The following is a 15782-nucleotide window of genomic DNA, read 5'->3' as shown; positions in this document are numbered from 1 at the left end:
CCAGGAGCCAACACCAACCAAAAAAGCTAGAGAGCTCTCTCCAGGCACAAACAGATCTTTCTGAGAGGTCACCCACCTCCCCAGGCTCCTTACTGCACCAAGCACCCCCCTGACCTGCTATCAAGTCAACACCCACCCTGCTACAGGTTGGTTTCTTTCCTGCCACAAGCTCAGACTGGAGAAACCTCCATACCACCAAGCTGCAGAGCACTTCCAGCAGCCCAACTGAGGATCCACGCCCCCCTCCTTAACACAATTTACCTCTGGATGGTGCCACTGGCAGAGTTGGCCCCGGCTGTTTCTCCTTGCGCTCTGCTGCCTGCTCTGTCCTTGTGTGGGTCCCTGCCTCCAGAGCAGAGGGGCTCGTGCTCTCCACCAGAGAAGATAGCTCCTCTAGACTGGAAAGGGAATGCTTCTCCTTGGTGGGCACGCGGCAGGGTGTGCTGTTGGTGCTGATGACTGCAGAAACCCTCAGCGGGACAGAGACAGCAAATGGCTCCGAGATGTTCAGGGCTTTCCTCTGGTGATGAGGGGAGGCCTCCAGGGGAAAGAGGCTGCTTGGGAAGCCTGACTTGGTGGCTGTTTCAGAGGTGTAGAACATGAGCACTCCTTTGGCTGAAATCTGCTCGTTTTCAGCATCCTCTGTTACCCGGAAAACCTTCAGTTGCTCAGGAGGGGACTTCACCTGCGGTGTCCGGGGAAGACCCTTCTCCCCACCCAGCTCTGAACTTCCTTTGGCCCCCATGGCAGAGCCTTCTCGCTCCCACTCATTCTCCTTGCTGAGGTCATATGAGCTGCCTGTGCCTCCTGTTCGTATCTTGGTGGGAACAAAGAATCCTCCAGTAGTCACTGACCGTTTGAACCTGCTTTTGTCATCCTCCCCTAGAGGTGGGAACATAGGAGCAAGTCAGTGGGAAGCAATGCACTAGAAAACAAACTTCCTCTGTGAGAAGCCCTCCTCAATTCCTCCAGGGATGAGTCCTGCCCTGGTGAACACTCCCATTTCCCCAGACAGATGTAGACAATAGGCACTGAAGACCTTCTATGCTCTAGCCCTAGAGTTTCCTTCAAAATGAGCAGGCAGCACGGGACTGAATGCCCTCCAGTGGAAATCAGCTCAGACTTTCATTAGACATGCTTCTCCATCAGATGCAGTAAGATCTAGGGCTATCACATACTGCCCACAATGCACACACCTTTGTCAGCTTTTTGTAAGCCTTTTTCATCTACAAATGGGATTTTTGTGCCCAGAATAACTGAGAAAGAAACCAAAGCAGTCCAACTGCCAATAAAGGTGCAGCTAAACGCAGTGGTAACTCTCAGGTGGATGCACTGAGATAAACAACACAGAAAAGAGTCAAAAATGCACACACACACAGAGGTGGGGACACATGCCAGCAACCCTGGCCTAAGTATACAAAGATTTATATCACGGTGAGATAGACACAGACTGCTCATCTATTGAGGGTGGTAAGGCACTGGAACAGGCTGTCCGCAGAAATTGTGGGTGACCCATCCCTGGAAGTGTTCAAAGCTTGTTCAAGTGTTTGTACCACCTGGTGTAGTGGAAGGTGTCTCTGCCCATGGCACGGGTGTTGGAACTAGGAGATTTCTAAAGTCCCTTTCAAGCCAAACCATTCTGGGATTCTGTGATCCACGCTGCTGAAAATGCAGAGCTGCAATCCTTCCCCCTTATAGCATAGGCAGGCTATGGATGTCTCACCTTCCACTGGCAGGGAACACAGTGAGTCCATGCTCTTTGCAGGCCGAATAGTTGCTTTTTCTGTGGGAAAAGAGTTTTAGAAGCAGGTATCAGACCCTGTGGCTTTGCAGGCTTCAGCCCGTAAAGATCAAAGGCTGCATACATATAGACAAGCATGCCAGGCAGACACTTTCCATTTCCAAGCATTCCCCCATGTATCTACACCACATGGCTTATTACCCACAACACTTGTCCACACAGCTGGGGATCTGCTAGTGCTAACAACAGCTTTGCACCTGCTGGACATGTGGAGAGCTATACTTAACCCAGCCAGTCAACACCACCTCCACTGTGAAGCAGTTAAGCATCCCCAAAGCTGTCATGTGCCACTCCCCTCCCCAACTTAGTCAAGCTATTGGTTGTAGGGGACTTTTTAACTAAACTGACATCAATGCCTTCTCACCTCTCACTCCTGATAGCAAATGTTGGGCTATTTTTACGTTGCACTACTGGCTCTTTTGCTGATGTGAGCATACCCTGCCTCCAGCAAGAACTATGGGAAATTTCTGAGGGCAGTAAGCGACCTATTTAGCTGGCCATCATCACTGGACTCGCTTGTCCAGAAACAAGCTGTCATTTGTTACTATACACTCTACAGGTCTGTTCCTGAGAGATTTTGGAAGCTTGTAGCTGTTGCTGCTCTGAAAAAGGAAGGGAGGTGGGGAAATGTAGCTGGCAAGGAAGATAAGTTAGTCTCTGGCAGCCTAAAAAGGGTCCATGGAGATCTGGAAAATGTCTGGGAGTAAAGTTTGCTGTTTACAGAGTTGCACAAAGTAGGTAAAGCAGAAAGTCAGAAGGCTTGTTGGACTCCATTTGTTTATATAATTGAGGCTTCTGCCTCTGACTGTCACATGAGCGTAGGAGAAACTCCAGCTACTTTTTACACTTATACGGAGCCCTGGCTACTTTTTACGTTCATAAGACGTGATGTCTTGAGCACTGTTTCTGCTTTCCAGGAGGAACAGAATTCAAGCTTGGGAGCTGTGTAAGTCACATTTTATGTGACTTACAGATTTGTGTGCACAGACTCAAGCTGTGCTAAAGCATGTGCTGAGTTTCAGCATCAACTTCGTCTGTTCCCTCACATTAGGCTGTAAGCAAAGAGCACTGAAAAATATAACACAGCAGCACAAAAGTGCTGCTGATGAAAGGTACTGCTTCAGTGCTGAAAACTCTGTGCACAGCTGTGCATTTGTGTGTCCTGCTGGTGAAAATGTCCAGCCCCCTGTCACTCAGTACTGTCCTTGGAACAAGGATCACTGGGGCTGCCATCATTCCTGTGCCTCCTTGGGCTAGTGCTATTTTGAAACAGAGTATTCCTTATGCAGGTGAGAAGGTGATCCCGTGATGAAAATAGGACAGAGAGCAATTTTGAAGTCTGTCATGGGCACACTGTGTGAGGCCATCTGTACATGCACACATGGGGAAGGCAGGGCTCCAAAAAGAGCTGGGTCCAGCATTTGGCTTCACGCTCATTTCTGATCCAAATACAGCCTGTTATATGTGGTGGTAGCTAATGTTGCCAATATTAACTATTTTATTTGAAGTCTTGCAATGTTAGGTAGTAGTCCTCCTAACACCAGCTCCTGGAGTAATGAGATTATATAAAGAAAAAATCCACCTTCATCTCCCTATAGAAATAAATTCCTTGACTTGGAGATACAAAAAAAATCTAGAACATATAAACCCAAAATATTTATTTATTAATTCAAGTTAAAAGGGTATGCTTTCTTTTTAAAAATGTGGTTACTTTTAAGTCAAGTTCTTGATTTTTAGAGCTTGAGTCATCATTTCTTAACACTGGGAACTGGCACTGCCATGTGACTTTCTAGGAAGCAGAGCATTTAAGAGATTGCAGTCCAGGAGTTTAGAACTTGGGATTACAGCCAGGAGAAAAGACAACTTCTCTCTTGTAAATTCTGCAAAAGCAATGGCTTCTCTCAAAGTGCCGAGAGACAGAGTTGAAGGCACTCTTGGTGCCTTGTTTTTCACAAAGACACTGAATGCAGTTGGTTCTTTAATGTCCTTTAGTGGAAGGACAGCCTAGAAGGACAGCCATTCACCCAGTGCCATGAAATGAGCCTTAGGAGACAGAGACTGGCTGGGCTGGAATAGTGGACTAATCCAAATCTACATAACATTTCCTAGTCCCCAGACTTGACAGCTGGACAACAGGAGCCTGTTTATCAGGTACCAAAATGTAACATTTACTGTAGCTGTCTGTCAAATCCTCCTGGAAGGTTGTTTCTTGCCATCAGAGGAATATGAGATGTGTGTGAAACCGGGCAACAAGCACAACTCCATCAGACTATCTCAAGTCTATGGCATTAGTGACAAGTGGACACAGATCATCCCATGCTACCAACAACACAAGAGAAAGCCTCAGAGTGAAACATTCAGGTGAAAAGTGTGCTCTTACCAGAGAGCTTCTGTGCCCTTACAAAGACACTCCCATTTCGACTCAGTTTAGACTTTGATTCTGATCCAGAGCGGCCCAAATTAAATATTGATTTCCATTTCTTGGACTTGGTGGATAATTTCCTCCTGGAAGGGAAAAAGGCTCAGGTGGTCACCAAACCTTAGAGACTTTTACCTTTTTAATACCCTCCAAAGGCCTCTGAGCTGCCTCCCCTCAACATTTTCCATTTTTTTCTTCTCACACGTCTTTTAATTCTAAAGCATACAAGGCATAGCTATACAACCAACCCTTGTGGGCTACATAGGTAGCAATCATCCTGTAAGTGATTTATCTGTACTGCTGATTTAACTATTTCATGGGTGGAAAGACACCTAAGCCTTCAGATAGTTGGCTCTGGCATCATGCTAACAGCAACAGTGATTGAGCAATCAACCATGCTTGTCTCCAGAAAGGAGAGATTTCTAAGGCTCAGACTATCCTTCAATAAAGCAAAGGAAAATTGCCTTTTGAACAGGTTTTAATGACACAATGTGTGGTAAATTCCAGGGAACTGATGGAACTGGTACCATTTCTCAGTGCACAAAGTAATGCTTTAAAGACCATGTCATATGGCAAAAATAGAAGAATTCTTTAATAAAAACTAGCTATTAATGCTTCTCAGGCCAACATTAATTTAATCACAGGTGTTATATATTCATATGCAAGTATAATGTACTAACCAAACAGGAAGAGGTTTAAGGGAATTAAATCAATTTCTTGTAACTGTCAGAGGAAGTGGGACACCAGTTCCCCATGTCTCTTTGGAAATCCCAGCTTTTGCAGAAAGAAGCTGCCTGTCCTAATGCAATTTTTTCTTGTATACGTATTTCTTCATGAAGCTCTGTTTCACTTCCTTCAGAGACATTCTGACTCCTCCTCCAATCTCCCCTCTTTCAGAGCAAGAATTCTCTTATCTCCCTGTCTCAGTCTCCACACTGGGCTTTCCATCGCCTTATTTCTGATTTTCTTTCTGATCAGTACACAGAGAAGTACAAATCAGTCCTACAAAGGGGATTAGTATCTTGGGGATAGGACTTTTGTCTTCAAATGAGAAAAGAGAAGGCACTCCAGAGGGACAATACATCCTTTTGTCTTAAGCTGGTTATCCTCTTGCCAGTATTCTGTTAGATGACTCCTTTTTGCTTTAATATATCAAGTGCCAATAAATATCTTTGTTCTGGTGCTTTCTGGGTCAGTAGATTAATGAGCCTCCTGCTGCAGAGGCTATAATCTATTAGAACCAGGCAGTAGAGTGGCTATATTTTAACAGATAGATAGACCAACAGATAAATACTTATTCTGGGCAGCTGTGCCAACAACTGCAGCAACCTCAGCTGAAAGTGGACTCTTCTCCTGGCACAGACGTAGCTGGCATAGGTGCCACTATGTAAATATCTCTCCATGCTGGGAGTGAAAATGAGCCTTCCTGCTTGGCTGTAATTGCAGAGGAACCAGGAGAATGAAGAAGCTGGAGCAGGTCAGTGGCACCAGGCATGTCCTGGACCAGCCACCAGCAGGTGGAACTCATACATGAGCTGAGCCCCAACCTGCTCCACTCTCATCCCGTGTTTAGCCAACTTCTGAGCTGGCACAAGGATTGCAAACACAATTCACTCCTCCTGCAGGAGGTCTGTGAGGTTCTGCCCTGATGGAGAGATGGGAACCAGTGAATCTATGGACCCAGCACCTGCAATGCTTCTCAGGAGAAGCTCTGCCTCTTTTGAGAAAGACACATCATTTTCTTTGGATAGAGGCTGTAGATTCAGATGAGTGCAGGTGTGGGAGTATCACATTAACAAAAGAATCATTCCCAATCAAACTGAGGAACCTGCACTTTTTTGTTTGTGCTTTACACGCCTCTTGGCACTTACTTGCTGTCAGGAAGGTCAACAACTGTGTGGAAGAGGGACCCAATTACAGGCACAATTTCAGGCAAGCTGTTCTCTCTCCTCTCCTTCCGAGCAGGGTGGGATGCAGACAGACTCCGTGCCTGGGCTTCTTCTAGGCTCACCAGTTTCATTGGCAGGGAGGCCGAGGGGAGGGTCAAACTTTTCACAACTGATGTGCTCTCTGGAAAACAAGAAAATACATTCCAGCCTGGGGTGAGGAAGAGAGACCAGAGTAAGAGCTTCATGACTTTATTTGACTGGAACATCTCCTGTGGAGGGGGGGAAAAAGTGGCACGTGCAAGGAGAAAGGCTTTTTGTCAGATAAGCCTTTCAGCTCCCCAGCAACCTTATCCATCTGAGTACATTCCCAGCAGGGGCCACGCTTGCCAGCCAAAGGCTGTGTCGTGTGGATTTGCTTCCTCTGCTGTAGATGCTTCTGTGTGAAGGAGGTGTCTCTGAAAACCACCAGGATTCACACATTCCCTTTACTCCTCCCTCACTCCCTTCCACCATTTCACCCCTACCCTCCCGCAGTTTTGAAACAGTTCAGTCCTTGATCCAAATTTGGTGCCTAGTTCTTTCTCTCATTTCCACATCTTTCTCCTTGTCTTGTTCCAGGACAGGGGGTTGTTCTGAAAACCAGCATTACTTTAACTTTCTAATCCATTTCATGGCCAGAGATATCAGTGTCACTGATAGCCCAGGGAACTGAAAGTGTCTGTTTATGGGGGCAGGGGTAACACCATGTTAAGGTAAAGATGAGCAGAATGAGCTGACACAGGGCTGCAAAGCAGAAAGGTGGATAGTGCCTGAGTACTGAAGGTATCAGAAGTCTGTCGAGTGTGTAAAATGGGAAAGTGCATATTTCTGAAATTATGTGAGGTCACTGTGGATCCATGCCTTCTCACTTCCCAGTCTTTGCCAACAGAACCATCACTAAACAGCACAATCAGCGTCTCTGAAAACTATTGATGTCCTAGGAAAAAAATAAATCTCTTTTATAAAATGTCCTCAGCAGCAAGATATAAGTTTTTGGAACACAAGATTAATTTTTTCTTCCAGGAGTGCCTGGGAGTGTGACCTCTGACTTGGGTGGAAATAGTGGCTGCAGGGCAGGTATTGCTGGTATGAGGAATTGTAACTGGGGGAATCTGAGAGAAGAGCTGAGACTGTGGCTGCTGGACTTAGACAGAAATCTTAGACCAAGACTGAGAATCAATCACATGGTCTTCCTTTTGTGGAAAGGGTTAAGCCACATGAGATCATGTGAATGATCATGAGACATAAGGAAACCTGAGAAAACGCTAAAGGGGGCTAGTAGTCAAAAAGAAAACGCTGAAGACAGGGGTGAAGAAGGCAAGAGTAATGAGATATTGGGCTCAAGGTGTTTTTGGGGAAGTCTGTGGTGATAGCGAGGGCTACTGTGCTTGTAATATTAGTTGAAGTGAGAGCTGAACTACATAGCAAGTGACATGGGAGGTGGCTCAGGGAGGTTGCTACCAATGTTCTCTGCAGAGCTGGCTTTCCTGTTGTTGTTGAAGATCTGATCCACATGGTTCAGGATGAACTCGATCACCAGTTGCTGCACTCGCACCTCCAGGAAAGCTGCATCCCCATTGCAGCCAACTGCCTCAATCTCCTTTGACCTGCATGAGGAAAGGGGTACCAGTAGTGAGCATTGCCACACACAGCCCCTGGCAAGGACAGACCAGATTTCTTCCTGCAAGCAAGGCAACTGGGATGATTTCCCCACTCCTGCTGTACCTCTTCCTCTCCTTCCCTCACAGGCCCTCATCCTCTCTTTGTCTTGTCACTCTTAAAAATAATTTTATCTATTTCCTTGCCACCTCTGTTACTTTCTTTCCTAAATGTGTTATTTTTCCCACTTGGCTTTTACATTCTTCAGCAGGTAAAACTGGGACTCTCAAGTTCTTCTCCCTTTTTCCCGTTTTAGCTATTTCAAGGCTGGGCCTGAAAGACAACACAGGAACCTTCAAATGCTGCTTCTAGATCCCTGCTCAATGCTTCAGTCACCTCTCAGTGAAATCCTTTAAACCCTGCTCAGGTCTTCCCCATGCCAATTTCTTCAACACTTTTGCCGTGTGCCCCAATAGTCTCTTCTCTGCCCCCCTTGTGCTCCCACATCCTCAATCTTGCTCTCAGCAGAGGAACATTCCTTATCTTGACATGCCAAAGTGTTGCTGAAGAAATTATCTTTGGGCAATGGATCCTTTGTAAAGTTAATGACTGGTGTGTTAGATAACAGCTTGGGGCATAGCCAAGAGGATAACCCTGTAAGGAGACTGCAGTTTCATTGCTTGCTCCTTTCTTTTCCTCTCTGGGACTTGTACCTATGAAAGATTGCAAAGGAAAAACAAACTTCTTTTTTTTTTTTTTTTTTTTTACAAGGACAGATGCTAGAATGAAAATGTCTCAGTAGTAAAGGCCCAATTTATCATATTCAATAGAGTCAACATTTGATTCATTTTCAGAACCTGCTCTGCCTTTTTTGGGATTCAGAAGGGTGAGATAACTCTTCAGAGCACGCCTTTCAGGCCTGTACCTCTCTAGGCAAAGCTCTCTGCCAGCCCAGGGCTAACCTGATGGTCTGCCATAACCCCTCTCCTGCCCAGCTGCAGTCCTGGACTCTCCCTGCATAGTTCATTCCTCTAAATGCAGGAGTATTGGATGGATGGAAAGGGAGTTTTGACAAGATACAAAATATTTATTTTTTTTCCCCAGATGCTATTTTTCCTTGTTCTGCTTAGCTCTACAACATAGCAGCCAAACCCCTGCCTGCATCCAATCCAGGCTTCTTCACAGCAGTGTGCCAGACATAACAAATATGAAAAACTAGCTGGTGGTCTTGAGATCTGACACTGGCTGCCATTTCAAGCCCAGCAAGCTCATCTCATTTTTGCACAAGCAGATCTGGGAACAGGTCTGTAGTATTATTGCCCTGTTTCTCTCCCTTCTGATCCTTGCTGTCTCTCGCTGCCCTGCTGCAGAAGCACTGGCACCATCAAAAATGTCATTAACATTCCCAAGTGATGAGTTAAGTCCTCGTTTCTAAATCTATGCTCAACTTGCAAATAACAACTTTTGTTTAATAAGAAACACACAAACCCACAAGCTTCCTTGGACGCTGGCAGTAAAACTTTAAATTATTCAACCTGGAAGAAAAGCTGTTTGCTCTGCTATGCTCTTCCCTTTAGCTGTTCAGCTTTCCCCCATCTTTTCATTTCCCTCAGGTGATGATGGGTCAGAAGGCTCAGATGCTGCCACTGCCCTTGGAGCTCAGCATGGGGCTCTGGATTAGAGGAATCTCTACGGTACCTGAGGAGATTTGGAGCCCACACCAAGGCCAGGTTTCTGGTGTGCATGTTGGTCATGTTGCTGAAGGAGGCCAGGTGAGTCAGGTGCTTGATCAGGTATTCCAATGTTCTGCAGGGGTTTCACAGAAAGAAAGAAAAATGTGTCACGTTACCAGTACCTGCCTGCTGGGGCAGCACAGCTCAGAGGCAGCCCTGTCCCCTCCCAAGTGTCTGCAATGGCACAACAGCGCCCATGGGGCAGAGGTTTCACAGTGCCAGCATTTGCATGGGATGGCAGTGAATACCTGAACAGCTGTGCTCTGGGGTGGCCAAGGGTGGGACATGAACCAAACTATCCTCAGCATGATGGGAGCAAAGAAGACGCAAGATGGGCACCTCCAAGCACCTCCAGCAGATCATCTTCTCCTTACCACCCCCAGGACACTGCCCAAGGGTGCCACAGCGGTCATACTTGGGGAAGGAGGACGGTAAGACTGCAGCAGGGAGACCTTGTTCTGTCTCTAACAAAGGTTTGCTCAATGATATTTAAATGCCAGATAAATTGTTGCCAGATTTGGAAATGGTGAGTCAGCTTTTGGAAATCGATTTCTGGAAATGAATCCCAGAGCTATTTCAGGCAATATTCCCTGGTGAGGGTGAGGTCACCACGCTGATCCTCAGCACCTCTGTGGACACAGTCTTACCTGTAATGTGATGGTGGGAGCTCCTGGATGACATTTTGAATTCGTGCCAGCTGCTCATCCTCGGGGAAGCGTGACACTGCTTCCTGCAGGGACACAAGGAAACAGTACACCCTGCCAATGGACTCAGGGGAAAAGGAAGAGGGATAAGAAGGGTCACACGAGACACCCTGTCTCAAAGGGAATGCTCTCTTGTTACCCTACCCAGCACAGCAGAGATTTCCTGCACTGTTATTCCATGTCTCAGAACACTGAGCCCAGACATTCAGACATGGTGGTCAGTGTTTATGGGAGAGGGGCATTGAAGGCCTTAAACCTTCAATTACAAATTACAGGGTTTTTTTGGCTTGTGTTGGTTTGATTTCCTTTACTTTTTGTGGAGTATTTTTTTGCTCTTTTCCCTTTTTTAACTTGAGCAATGATGGGTGAAATAGAAAGAGAGGGGAAAGAGAAGTAAAAATAATGGAAAAAGCAAAAAGCAATGACACCCCCCAAAAATAACCTGTTAAAAATAAAACATGTTCTTCAAGTTCTGTGTTATGAGAACACCTTGGATGTACATGTTCCGTATTCTTCAAAATGAGTGATATTTTGACTGTCATAAGAACATAGCCGAGAGGATTGTTTGTGTGGGTTTGCATCTTTCATGATGGAAGAAGCCTTAGCAGAATCCCTGCCTATCAGATTAATAAATTCTTATATTCAGGGTTAGATAGAATCAAGGTTATACATCTCAGTCTTGAGCAAATCTCTAGACCAAGAGCTCAGAGAGCCGTGAGAAGCTTTTGTCAGCATTCCTCGGAGTTCACTGCATTGGTATTCATCTGTTCAGCTATTCCCTTTCAATATTTGTGCTGGGGGAGGACAAGCCACCAGCCAGTTCAAACAGTGCACGACTGTCTGGGCACCTCCTTCTACCCACCCGCCTGCCACTGGAGTTTGGAGCGGGTTCAGAGGAAGATGCTGCGACTCGCACTGCCAGCACAAGCTTTGCCTCCAGACAGATGTCAGCACTGCCAGGGGAGGAAAGGAAGGAAACAACCCTTCCCAAGCGACCCGTGGCTTAAACACGAACCTGAAATTACCAACCACTGCTAGAGAGGCATCTTCTTGCAGCAGCCACTGCAGCACCCACTGTGATGATGCTGGTTCAGTCACTGCCCTCTTCCCTGCAGATCACTTCTCATCTACAACCATCAGCTAACCAAACACTGCCAGTTTCCCAGCCAGAGAAGTGATGGCAGATCAAAACAAGTGAGCTCACTAGTCATATATGAGATGCACATGTATTTGGTTTGCCCAAATTAAAGGCAGGTTAACTCCTTCTAGTGATTTAACACATGGCTACGGCTCCTTAAAAATAAAAAAGAAAAAAAACAACCCCTAGAAATCCTAAGTATAAGAGTTCCTGTAATCTTAATGCAGTGTCTCCAGTTGAATAGCCTTGTCCAAAGACGGAGACTGAGAGAAATAAAAACTTTAAGTGGTGCACCTAAAGCATTAGATTTCAACTAGATTTATATATTTCAACTATATATATATATATATATATACACTTATAATATCTTCTCCCCATGTGCACATTTTCATTCCTATATTCAGCCTTCCAGATCTCAAAGAGCTAATGATTAGACAGCAAGTGAATACCAGCTTCTCTGAGGTCATGACCTATTTAGTCCTCCGAGCCACATCTGACCCACACAAGCTGTGCTTTGGAAACCTGAGGAGCCCTCCAAAACTGCAGATTACAGCAGCAGAATACAGAATTCAAGGAAGAACCAATAATTCCATTTATTGCATATCTGTTCATCATGGTATGAATTTATGCCATTTAAGATTTTTTTTAACTCCACTAGTGATTCTGGGAGTGCACAGTTCATGAGCCCTGGTTAGCAAGTGGAATAAAGTCCAGAGAGAGAAACTTGGCCTCCTAGAGCTGCTTTGCTCTGAGTGAGTACTTGGTCCCTCTATGCCCAAGCTACAAAAACCCAAGCAGAGTCAACTTATCTGTCCTGAGAAACAACTATCCATCACGAGGATACAAGATGGCAATCATCTGGCAAAAATTTATAGCCAGTGAGGTCATGACTGGGATATTACACCTGTGAACTTGACATAGTGATGACCAAAAGACCAACCCCTCCCTAGTCATTAAGAATTTGACTTTCCTTAGACAGAATTCTCTGACTCACTGTGGTGACTCAAACTGCAGCCTATCCCAACTCAGAGACAGCTCTGGCTCAGTCAGGCTGTGATTAGAATGTGTTCTTTATAACTACCACACTCATCTGCTGAGGTACAGCTGCCACTGTTCCCTGTTCAGACACCCCACGCACACACACACTCCTAGTGGGTTTTCTGCTCCTTGGGGAATTGGTCTTTTTTCTTTCTCTTTCCTCCCGGTATCTGATTGTGCTTCCTATAAGCTGGGTTACCAATTATAAATCCCTACTGAGCAGGCTTACATGAATAATGGATTTTGTGGCTAAGTGGAAAAACTGAAAAGCCAGAGATTAAAAAAAAAAAAAAAACCAACAACAAAAAAACCCACCAACCCACCTTTTAGGTCAACTGAAAACAGCAATATTTTGGGAAGCTGGCAAAAGATTTTAGAAAATAACGGTTCAAGGTTGACCAAAAGCATTGCAGTCAAACATTAGTTACAGAAATTGCAATTTAAATTTTGAAGTATTTAACCCTTTTCTAAAAGACATTTTATGTAAGTTAGATGTGCTGATGTAATGTTGAAACATTTCCTTTAGAAAGTACTTGTAAAAGAAACAGTTACAGAAATGTTTTCCCTTTTGTTTTTGAATAAAGTTTTTTACCAAATGTATCTACTGAAAATCTGCAAGTCATCATCCCAAAAGTTCGCTTTTCAGCAAACACTCTTTCCTAAAAAAAGTTTCCATCTAGATCTTAATGTTTCCTTTAAAGCATTTTTTTCTTTCATAAATCAGTAGTGATAGCAAGGAAGACAACAGCCAAATAGCTCCAGCAAGAATGAGACTCATCAGTTACAGTGAATGGTTGAATGATACCCTGTATTTTCAAGATCCTATTCATCCTGACTGTCTCCAGCAATCCTGCCCCACATCCTCAGAATCCTTATATCCTGAAGATACAGGTCCATTTTTCAAATCTGCTCAGGATTTTCCCTGAAGATTTGACTATACATCACCTTGAAACAAAGACCAATCTTACTTGAAATCTGGCACTGGAACAGCAGGACACCTAGCACTACTTCATGGCTGTCAGGCAGCACAGCGAGCCACTCCCCACGCCACGATCCCCAGCACAGTCGTGTCCCCAACAGCTGCCTGACTTCCTACAGCAAGTTCCTCCTTGGCTGGTCCCATCTGGCTTTGCCCCACAGTAAGCACCCCTTGCACTGATGCCTCTTCCCAGAGCAGCAACTGGCAGTCTCTGGAGAGCATCTCCTTGTGAGGACCCTGTGGATCTCTCCCAGTGCCTCCTGGCTGCCACAGCAGCGTCACTTGGAAGTGCTTGATTCAGGATAGAGGCAACTCAGACAGCAGCACCTGATTCTGCAGAACTTCTCTGCAACATCTGATGTTTTTGGCAATGGCTGTCACCTCCTCCTCCCAGCAAATGGGAAAGAGTAGGATGACAGAAATTCTTAACAAAGGACGGATGTTTCTAGCACTGAGAAAACAATCTTTCCCATCCCCCACACCAGTTATCTTAAGAAGCTGGTGAATTCTTTTAGCTGAGAGTGCATACCTTCAGCACGCAAGATTTCAGCCTCAGTGACGGCATGCAAATTTGTTGGTGTCATAAAAAACTGAAAGTAGATTTAGAGTGCTAAGACACAGGTGGCTTTAATAACAAGCATAGCTTGCTGTGCCACCTCTTCATAAAATATTATCTGTCATCAAAATTAGCCAAGTCTCTTAAAAATTCAGGCTTTGTGGTCTTATATTTCTGCTCCCCCGCAGTCTGCTCCTAAGCTCCAATTGTATCCACGTATAATCTATGGCTGTTTTCCAGAATCAAGCAACTACTCTTTGAATTGTAATCTCTTTAAACAAAGATAGAGATTTCTGCTTGGCCAGTTGCCACTTTCCTCTGCCATTTGTATTTATAACGTGATCATGATGGACCTGATACGCCGTATCTGGCATAACCAGCATCCTCATTTTCAGTCCTACAAACAGTATGAAAAATGTGACAGATGCAGAGAAGTTGATGCTTTACACATGGGCTGGGAAATCAGTTTGTGCAGGTGTCAGGGACAGTTGGAGGGACAGGGATGAGGAAACCACACCCCTGTGATTATGATCACATGCCCAGGTGACCGGAAGACTCTCAGTGATGGACAGTAATTAAGAAAAGAAAGAGAATTAGTAGTGCTGGGAGGAGGTGCACAGGAGGGAGAAAAAGAGGCAGCAGGGAAGCAATGCAGAGAAAAATGAGCAAGATGAAAGGGAGGAAACAGCAGAAAAACTGAGAGAAATAAACATGAAATGGTGAAAAGAAACAAGGACAGGGAAAGAGAGCCAACATGAAATGAGAAGGGAAGAGCACTGAGAAATGTTTATGTGGATAGATGCACCAGAAGCCAGGACATTGGAGTGAATCCCAAACAGCTGTCATGGAGGAATCTGCAGCACATCCACACTGCTGGAGAGGAACAAGAACAGCCAAGGGTCTCACCGTGAATTTTTTGTAGAGCTCATAAGTGAGGAGAGGGTTGGGCAGCTCCCTGAAGTACAGCTTGCAGAGTGATCCCACACAGTGGATGTCCTGGAGGTAAACTTCCCTTGTCAGATCTGGGCATTGGTCAGAAACAAACTCTTGTCTGAAACAATATGGAAACATAACAGTATGGGTGAATAAGAGCAGTAGTGGGCCAGTACTCCACCCTAAGTACTCACTTGCAACTAGAGAAAAAAACAAATGGGAAAGCAGAGATGTCTCTACAGGCTGGCCCAGATTGTGTCCCAAGTTCAGACCCTGACATTTCAATTAGTCTCCATTATCCCTAACACAGGCAGTGGACCTCAAACTGATATAAAGAGATTGCTCTGCCCCAAAGTGAGAGAGAGCAACTCAGCAATTGCTCTGAGACCCTCCATGCCTTTCCTACTAATAGATGCAGAGGGAGATACAGGGTTTTTTGGGCTAATCCCTAAAATGTTGCCTTCCCCTGTTACCAACTTCAAAGAGAGTTTATCTCCTGCATCAGTGTGGAGCTCTGTTGGCCACAGTCTGAGGGACTAACGCCAAAAAGGTACTGAGTAATGTCCCTGAATCCCTCTGACACTCCCGAACGATGCCCTTACCTCAACTTCTGTATGTTGGATGTCACTCCTGAGAGCCGGTAGATCCCATCCACGATGCCATGAGTCTCAATGAACTCCGCACAGCTCTTCAGCACGTAAGGGACTATGAGAGGAAAGCAAAGCAAGATGTCCAATGAATACCCACTGACGGCTCCCACAAGTCACCACAGAGAAGACATTTCCATGAAAAAACAGCAGAGGCTCTCTGTGGATGCAGGGAAGGGTACAGCAATGAGAGAAATCAAAAATAACCCCTGCAAAGTGGCCATGAGGATATGCTGTGGCTGTGCCATGCAATGTTCATTGACATGTGACAATGACTGACCCTGAAGTCACAGTAACATAGCAGAAA

General features: G+C 45.3%; 1 protein-coding gene across 1 annotated transcript in view; it reads right to left on the bottom strand.

Annotated features, from left to right (window-relative positions):
- The window catches only part of ARHGAP31 (Rho GTPase activating protein 31), a 59841-nt gene that overhangs the window by 8752 nt on the left and 35307 nt on the right, over window positions 1-15782 (bottom strand). The window contains exons 2-10 of the mRNA XM_058852870.1: window positions 15431-15533; window positions 14802-14946; window positions 10128-10210; window positions 9446-9553; window positions 7610-7755; window positions 6092-6290; window positions 4182-4306; window positions 1724-1783; window positions 262-882 (exon numbers count right to left, since the gene is read on the bottom strand). Coding sequence (XP_058708853.1) covers window positions 262-882; window positions 1724-1783; window positions 4182-4306; window positions 6092-6290; window positions 7610-7755; window positions 9446-9553; window positions 10128-10210; window positions 14802-14946; window positions 15431-15533 — 1590 coding nt within the window. The remainder of the gene's footprint in view (window positions 1-261; window positions 883-1723; window positions 1784-4181; window positions 4307-6091; window positions 6291-7609; window positions 7756-9445; window positions 9554-10127; window positions 10211-14801; window positions 14947-15430; window positions 15534-15782) is intronic.

The sequence above is a fragment of the Poecile atricapillus genome, chromosome 1, assembly GCF_030490865.1.
Source record: "Poecile atricapillus isolate bPoeAtr1 chromosome 1, bPoeAtr1.hap1, whole genome shotgun sequence".
NCBI lineage: Eukaryota > Metazoa > Chordata > Aves > Passeriformes > Paridae > Poecile > Poecile atricapillus.
The sequence above is the reverse complement of the archived record's forward strand: the minus strand, read 5'-3'. Positions and strand labels throughout refer to the sequence as shown.